We start from the raw sequence: 8,507 nt of genomic DNA on the forward strand, positions 1-8,507 counted from the left end.
AGGACAGTCACGCAGGGGGCAAGTCCTGAGCGGGGGAGGGGGCGGAGATCACCTGGTAGGACAGCTACCTATCGGAGCCCGGGGGACGCGAGCCCAGGCCGGAGCGCAGCAGAGGAGCGGAGGGCAGGGGCCAAGGTTGGAGGCGGTACCAGGCGGGGCGGGAGCCTCCGCGGAAACGCAGCGGGAGCAGGTGGAGCAGCCGCGGGAGCCCGTCCGGCCGAGCCGGAGGCGGCGGAGGCTGAGCCAGGGTCATGGAGCTGCTGAAGCTGAACCACAGCATGCCAGGATCCGGACCCGGGCCAGGGGCTTCTCTATGCCGCCCCGGAGCTCCCCTTCTCAACAGCAGCGGTCCTGGCAACCTCAGCTGCGAGCCGCCTAGCATCCGCGGAAACGGGACACGAGGTGGGTGCCTTCCTAAGCTCCCTCCAAAAGCTCCTTCTCACTGCAATTAGAGGTACCCTACTGCCCCCGCACTGCCTCCTCAAACGCTCACACCATCCCTTCAGGGCACTCCCTCAGTCCCCAAATAGCTCCCCTGACACATTTGTCCCCTGCAGCTCCTAAAAATTCCATCCCAGCTTCACACTACCTAGCCAGAGTCCCTTCACACCCTGGTCCCTAATCCCACCCAGAGCTTCTGATAAACTAAAACAGCACTCTTCTCAACCAACCCACAGCCCCTCCTAGACACAGAGGTGGGGAAGCAAGGACCTCCTCCTGCCATTCCTTCTAGGTCTCTGTTTCCCCTTTGCATACAGTTTACAGAGCCACATGGGGAAAGAAAGAAAAGAAGGCAAGATTTGGGGAAAGAAGGGGACTGTGTGGAGGAGGGAGCACTCTGCAGGACCTGCGTGGGAAGTTAGAGTTACAACCTGTGTCCCCCGCCCCAGCCCAACCTTCCCTAAACAGATCCTCAGACTTGAATTAGGCTGGAAGTTAGGCTGGATGCTGCTCCCCGGAGCTACCTGCCTCCATTTCACTCATCCTCAAATCCCCCTGCCTCCCAACTTGGAATTCTCAAGGCTCTGAACCCTCTTTCTTTCTCTGTCTCCAGGTTGCTTCCAAGCTTCCTCTCCAACCTGCCTTTCCTTAGGTTGCACCCTCCTAAGCAGCCCAGCTGCTCCCTTCATCACCCCATCTTTGTGCCACCTTCTCCTAATCCCCCCTTCAGATGATATCCATTCACCTGGTCTTCAAAATAACTTTCACTCTTACCATCAGTCAACACCCTATTTTTTTTAATTTTTTTTATTTTTTGATGACCTAGCTCAAGATATATTATTCCCCTTCCTGTGCCTTTCCTTTCTTTAATGTTTACTGGGCACCTGCTATTGTAGTCCCTGGGCTTGGCTTGGGGACACAGGGATGAACTAGACTTCATCTAGACCCTCCACTGCAGAAGGGATACAATACCAATGAGAAAATCACAGGCAGCAGGGGAAGTCCCACAAGAAGGTCTGAATTATCAACACCCAAAGGAGATGGCGTCCAAGAAGTTTACAGAGGGAAACTGGAGCTGGATCTTGGAGTTTGTTAGGCAGAAAAGAAAGAAGTGGGATTCAGGAAAGAAAACAGTGTTAAACAGAAGGAAATTATTCCAAGCCCAAGAAGGGCAAGTGGGACTAAATTATAATTCAAGTGTTTTTGTTTGTTTTTAACCCATCAAAATAATGCATGCTTTCTCAAAACAGTTGTTACACATTCTCACCTAGATTCTTTCATTCAACAAATATTTATTGAACCAGAGATTATGCTAGGCACCAAAATTGACTCAGTTCCTATTTCATGGAGCTCACAGTTTGGTGGAAGAGACAGACAGTAAGCAGGGAATTGCAGCATGAAGTGGAGAGTGCTTTGAGGGGCTGCTGGGAACACAGATGAGGAGCACTTCTAGCCTGGCCTAGCCTTGGGAGTCAAAGTTGGCCTTCTGAGAAGGTGAAGTATGAACTGAATAAAAATTTAAAAGATGAGGGAGAGCCAGCCAAGTGAACAGAGAGAAAAAGCAACAAGCATTTCTAGCAGAGGAACAGTATATGGAAAGACCCAGAGTTTAAATCCATGGCACTTTTGTTCAGTGTGTCATAATTTCTAGGAGTCTGAAACACATACCATATAGAGGAATAATGAACATTCAGAATGAAGACCAGCCTAAAGAGTTTACAGAGAGCCTTATAGCCCTGGCTAAGGAGTATGTACTTGAAGGGCGGTGGGAACTACTGGCAGTTTCAGTAGTACGACCAGGATTTATTCTGTAGTGTAGAGAATGGATTGGAGGACAAGACGGATGGGGATGGGTGGACACTTTAGGAAGCTATTATATTACATTGGTCCTGGTGAAAGATGATGCTGTCCTAGACTAGGGTACTGGCAGTGGGGATGAAGAGAAGTGGATAGTTTTGAGAGGCATTTATGGAAGTGGAATCAACAGAATTTAGTGATTTATGAGAAATGGAGAGGGAAGAAGAGGTCAAGGGATGACATCCAGGTTTCTGGCTTGGATAATTGGATGGATATTGGCTCTGTATAATACGGAGGATTACAAAGGAACAGAATCAGGTTTTAAAGAGGAGATTATAAATTAATTCAATTTGGAAACTGCTGAGCATAAATGTGGCAAGATACCCAGATGGGATTGTCCAGTAAACTGTTGAACCCAGCAGTCTGGAACCTAGGGGAGACCTATGAGCTGGAAACACAGACTTCAGAGATTTTTGCCTAAAGGAGATAAGGGAAGCCATTGGAATAGATAACATTTTGTGTAGAATAAAAATACAGGTACTGAGACAAGACCCTAAAGGAGGGTTGAAGGTGCAGAAGATAGCAGGGATAATGAATACAGCAAGGAACCCCGACAAAGCAGAACATAAAGTGATTTAGAGCATGGGTGCAAGAATTGGCCTCACTCATCTGGGTGTTGTTACCTACACAGTTGGATGTTACTCAGGCCATCAGAAGTTGCCCACAAAGACTCTGTTAGCCATACTCGCTCAGATATTACCCCCACATGTGCATGTTATCCAGGTTCACTTCAGAGTAACCAGTAGAAATTTGGATATGACCCACATTATTCTGATGTAATCCACACAGACTTGAGTGTTACTCGTGTTCACTCAGATGATACCCACAGAAAAACAGATGTCACACACACTCGCATTAGTATTGCCTATATCATTTAGATGGTACTCATTCGTTAAACATGCTCACTTTCGTTTTATTTTTTATCCACACACAGTTAGATATTATCGATGTTCACTTAAGTCATCCTTCTCCAGATATTACTCTCACACATTCAAATATTACCCATAAGACTCAAATCAGATTACCTCAATCAGATTAACATCTCAACAACTTCTCACATTTATACTCACTTAAATATTGTCCACTTGAATATTACTTCTGTCTCCAAAGAGACAGAGGCAGAGAGGAGAGGGCATGCTCAAGCTTAAGAGGCACAGAGGTGAAAGGTAGATGAAGGACAAAGCAGGTGCATTTGTGTGCAAAGTGACAGAGATCCGTTCCAGATTCACTAACAAGCATGCATTGACACCTCCTCTGTCAGGGACATTATACCAAGCGCTAGGGATATCCTGGAGAATGAGATGGACATTACTCCTGACCTTGAGAATCTCATAGTCTAATGGGGGGAGACAGAAGATTCAACATCATAATACAGTATGAAATGCCATGGTAGAGAACAGAGGGAGAAAGGAACACTGAGATTGAGATTTGATTGGGAGAAGGAGGCAGCATGATGAATGACGCAGGAGCCAGAGAGCAGTAGGAGGCAAAGCATTTTAGATCAGGAGACTTGGCTTCTATTCTGATTCTGCCCCTTACTTACTGTGTGCTCTGCACAAGTAATGTCAAGAGAAGTGGATGGATTTGAGAGGCATTTCTGGAAGTGCTGGGTTTAGTTTGGAGATCTCTTATAAATAGCACTTACTTGATATCTACAACAATTTCTGAATAAGTTGGTATTTGTGATGAGAAAACAGCTTAATTTGGGGACTAAGGCAAAAGTCAGCCAATATATGGGCAGAGGAAGAGAGAATTGCATCTCTGAGTCCTTCTCTCAGCCCAGCCTGGAAAGCTCGGCCCTGCCCTCTTTTCCTTCAAGCTCCAGTCTTCCTCATGCTGAAGCCATAGGTATGGGAGACTAGACCAGTTTAATTCAATTCAATTTTGTCTGCTTAGCTGTGCTGTAGAGACCCAAAGCTGAATCCATCTCCCAATATCAATGATTCAAATGAATGGGTCAGCCCTCTTTCTAGCCCAGCAACTCTAGTGTCCCTCCTGTGAGTTCCCACAGCATGTTGCGTGTTCCTCAACCTGCACTCCTCATCACACTGTGTGGCAGTTCTCTGTTTATATATCTGAGTGCTCCTTCCTCTTTTCATGTTCATCTCCATTTCCAGTGCCTGGCATGTAAATGTTTATTGAGTGAAAATGAATGTTTGGAGATCATTAAAATACAAGACAGAAAGTATAAAGGGTTCTAACAGATGTGTAAGGAGCATGCATAGGTCAGAGAAAGGGAGATTAACACCAAATGAGATGTCCAGAAAGGCCTTACAGAAAAGGGGGCACTTGATCTCAATCTTAAAGACATTGGTAAATAGAAATTCACCAGATTCAGAAAACAAGTATGTGATAGGAGGTGGGGGTTGGTGAAAGAGCATTCTAGGATGAGAAACCAGTGTGAGCAAGGGAGGGAGTCATGAATGCATATGAAGCCTTCAAGAAACTGAGTCATCCAGTAGCTTAAGTGGGTGTATTGCAGGGAGGTGGTGGAAAGAGGAAGAGGGCAGTTCTCAGAGAATCTGCACATGCTAGAGGAATGCAGACAGTAGAGGGCCTGACCTGACCTGTCAAATACTACAGGAAGGTCAAATAAAATAGGCTCAGAAGAGACCTTTGGATTTAGCAGTTTACGCTTAGTGACCTTCAGAAGAAGTGTCCAAATAGTGATGGGGGAACAGATGGGGCCATGGACTGAGAAGGGAACAGAAAGATGCATATAACCCTTTCAAGAAGTTCGGCTGCAAAGAGATCTGGAGGAAAGCTTGAGAAAAGACAGGCTTTCTTAAGGAGGGTATAGTTAAGCCAATTTAAGCCTCAAAGGATTAGAAGGGTAAAGGATTCAAGTTCACCATTTACTGATTGGGGGGGTTGTTCTTGGGAAGCAGGGGATCTAGCTGGGTAGTGGGGATTGGGCATAAGTGGGATTACAGGATCTGGCTGAGTGGGGGACAGACTCCCTATTGCCACCTCTCCCTTTTCCTACCCAGAATTGGAGCTTGCCATTAGGGTCACCCTTTATGCAGTGATCTTTCTGATGAGCGTTGGAGGAAATGTGCTCATCATCGTGGTCCTGGGACTGAGCCGCCGCCTGAGGACCGTCACCAACACCTTCCTGCTCTCACTGGCAGTCAGCGACCTCCTACTGGCTGTGGCCTGCATGCCCTTCACACTCCTGCCCAATCTCATGGGTACATTCATCTTTGGCACAGTGGTCTGCAAGGCAGTTGCCTACCTCATGGGTAGGTGAGACAACCACCCTGCCTCCCTTGCCCCTCTCCTCTTCTTACGGTCCCTGCCCGATGTCCACGGTGTTTCCCAGAGGCACTTGAGGATGTAACACTGGTGACTGTGTAGTTCAGGTTTCCAAGGTGACCCCTTCTTCTTTCCTTGCTTAGGGGTGTCTGTAAGTGTGTCCACGTTAAGCCTGGTGGCCATAGCCCTGGAGCGGTACAGCGCCATCTGCCGACCACTGCAGGCGCGCGTGTGGCAAACGCGCTCCCACGCTGCTCGTGTGATTTTAGCCACATGGATGCTGTCCGGACTGCTCATGGTGCCCTATCCCGTGTACACCGTCGTGCAGCCAGTAGGGCCCCGTGTGCTGCAATGCGTGCATCGCTGGCCCAGTGCGAGGGTTCGCCAAACCTGGTGAGGGTGCCCCTTGACTATTCCTGGGAATCCCTTCTCCATCTCTATCAGATGCTTAGGGCCATTCCCCAGAATCTTCCCCAGAAGCTGTTCCAAGAATTACCACTCCAATTCCCTTTCTGCAGCCACCACCTTGGGACTCCCATCTGGGGCCTCGCCGTAGTTCCCTAGGCCTTCCTACAGCACCCCCAACTCTAGAAACATCAATCCTTGACTCTTTCCTCATCTGCGGGATTGACCTGTGCTCTGCATCCAGGTCGGTACTGCTGCTCCTACTCTTGTTCTTCATCCCGGGTGTGGTTATGGCGGTGGCCTACGGGCTTATTTCCCGAGAGCTCTACTTAGGTCTTCGCTTTGATGGCGACAATGACAGCGAGAGCCATAGCCGAGTCCGAAGCCCAGGAGGGCTGCCGGCTGGGGCGGGACCAGGTGGGTAAAATCTACACAGGGCGGGACTTTGGAAAGGGGCGGGGCCTGGGTGGGTGGGCGGATAGGAGTGAGTAGGCACAGAGGCTGCAAGTGGGTGGTCAGGTGAGGGTCGGTCTGGAGGTGGAGAGGACTCAGCTTTCTGCTCTGGACGGCCGCTGTCTGTGCTCAGGTTCTGCCGTACAGAACGGGCGTTGCCGGCCGGAGACACGGCTAGCTGGCGAGGACGGCGACGGTTGTTACGTGCAGCTTCCGCGCTCCCGGCCTGCACTGGAGCTGTCTGCGCTGACGGCACCCACTCCCGGGCCAGCATCCGGCCACCGGCCCACCCAAGCCAAGCTGCTGGCGAAGAAGCGCGTGGTGCGGATGTTGCTGGTGATCGTTGTGCTTTTCTTCCTGTGTTGGTTGCCAGTGTACAGCGCCAACACGTGGAAGGCCTTCGATGGCCCTGGAGCGCGCCGAGCACTTTCCGGCGCGCCCATCTCTTTCATCCACTTGCTGAGCTACGTCTCCGCTTGTGTCAACCCCCTGGTCTACTGTTTCATGCACCGTCGCTTTCGCCAGGCCTGTCTCGACACGTGTGTCCGCTGCTGCCCCCGGCCTCCAAGAGCTCCCCCCAGGCCTCTTCCAGACGAGGACCCTCCCACCCCCTCCATTGCTTCACTGTCCAGGCTGAGCTACACCACCATCAGCACGCTGGGGCCTGGCTGAGGGGTGGGGTCCGAATGGGGTCTAAGGTAGCACAGACCGATTTTTACAAGCACTGACACATCGAGACACAGAAGAGACACAGACCAACCGGCACAAGACTGACACCCAACAGCATGGACTTACCCCAATGCACAGGAAAAGGTGGCTTATTGACACAAAGTAAACAAACCGGACCCCCACACAGAAAACGAGGTACACTTAATGTGGCACATGGAAACATGGCACTGGCCTCAGACAAACCCAGACACAGCATCCCTAGTGGTGGACCTGCCTCTTACACACATATAGTAACGGCACTGATTCATTTAGGGATCTGGAGCCCAACCTCCACTCCCTCCTGAGATGCTCCAGGCTGCCCCCAGTTTGGCCTCACAGTGCCCTTCCCCAATGAGTACTGGGTGCAACAACCTAATCTCACAGCTCCCTGACTAATAGGCCGTTTTGCACTGAGAAGCCCCTTCCTTCCTTTCCAGTTAAATACTATGTCTCTGCCCCCATTCCCCCAACCTCTTCAATAAATAATAAATGACTTGACTGCCTCCTAAACTTCCTTTCTGGATTCTTTGGGGGTAGGTGAGGAGGCATGGGGTTTTGTGGTCTTCCCTGTCAGGTCACACACAGCAGGACCCCTGCCAAAAAGCCCATGATCTGAGGCTGGTAGAGCCTGTGTGTTGTCTCTGGGTTGTCATCCTGGACCTACCTGCACACCCATGCTATAGGTAGTAGCTGGGAATGGGGGTGAGGGTGGAGGTGGGATATCCATGCCACATCATGAGTCCTGAGCAAATTCTCCTAAAGTGGTATCATTGTTAAGGTACTATATTATAGATTCTTATTAAACATTTCATCCCTGGCCAGTGTGGCTACATTGGTTGAGTATCATCCCATGCACCTAGAGATCACAGGTTCATGCCAGGGTTTCAGGCTTGATCCCGAGGAGGGGCCATGCAGGAAATAGCTGATCTATGTTTCTCTCTCTCTCTCCCTCTCCCTTCCTCTCTCTCTAAAGTCAATAAAACATATTTTTCATTTTTTTAATAAACAGATAAAAGAGGAAGCCCTGTATAATGAGACTCAGTTTATTCAATGTGTGTTTGAAGCACCAGGGGTCAGACCATGACAGGTATAAAGAAGCTAATTAAAGAATGGAGCTTTGTCAATGCACTCTTCTCTGGCAGCAGAATCTGGCCAAGCTTCTGCTCCATAAAAGCACACTTAAGGGCCAGAATAAAGGGGGATGGGGAGGCCTGGACCTGAATAGAAGTCCCAGAATGCAGCCTTCCTTTTGACTTGAGATTGATCCAGCCCCAGAGAGGCAGAGACAGCAACATCACCTCCTTTACACACTCAATGACAAACAGATAGGGAAGAACAGATGAGCTCACCAAGGGGACTTACATAGATAATCAGAGGTATGGTATGTT

At 49.4% G+C, this 8,507-nt stretch overlaps 1 protein-coding gene across 2 annotated transcripts; it reads left to right on the forward strand.

Moving 5' to 3' along the window:
• Window positions 1–251: 251 nt before the first annotated feature.
• CCKBR (cholecystokinin B receptor) lies at window positions 252–7,083 on the forward strand. 2 transcript variants are annotated; one of them, XM_036242225.1, is made up of 5 exons: window positions 252–402; window positions 5,289–5,540; window positions 5,697–5,946; window positions 6,203–6,375; window positions 6,545–7,083. In XM_036242225.1, exons 1-5 carry the CDS (start codon window positions 252–254, stop codon window positions 7,081–7,083), a joined length of 1,365 nt encoding a protein of 454 aa, XP_036098118.1. The 2 variants fall into 2 exon arrangements, with proteins under 2 accessions (XP_036098118.1, XP_036098119.1); XM_036242226.1 differs by lacking the exon at window positions 5,289–5,540.
• The last annotated feature ends 1,424 nt before the right edge of the window (window positions 7,084–8,507 follow it).

The sequence above is a fragment of the Molossus molossus genome, unplaced genomic scaffold, assembly GCF_014108415.1.
Source record: "Molossus molossus isolate mMolMol1 unplaced genomic scaffold, mMolMol1.p scaffold_m16_p_41, whole genome shotgun sequence".
NCBI classification, from domain to species: Eukaryota; Metazoa; Chordata; class Mammalia; order Chiroptera; family Molossidae; genus Molossus; species Molossus molossus.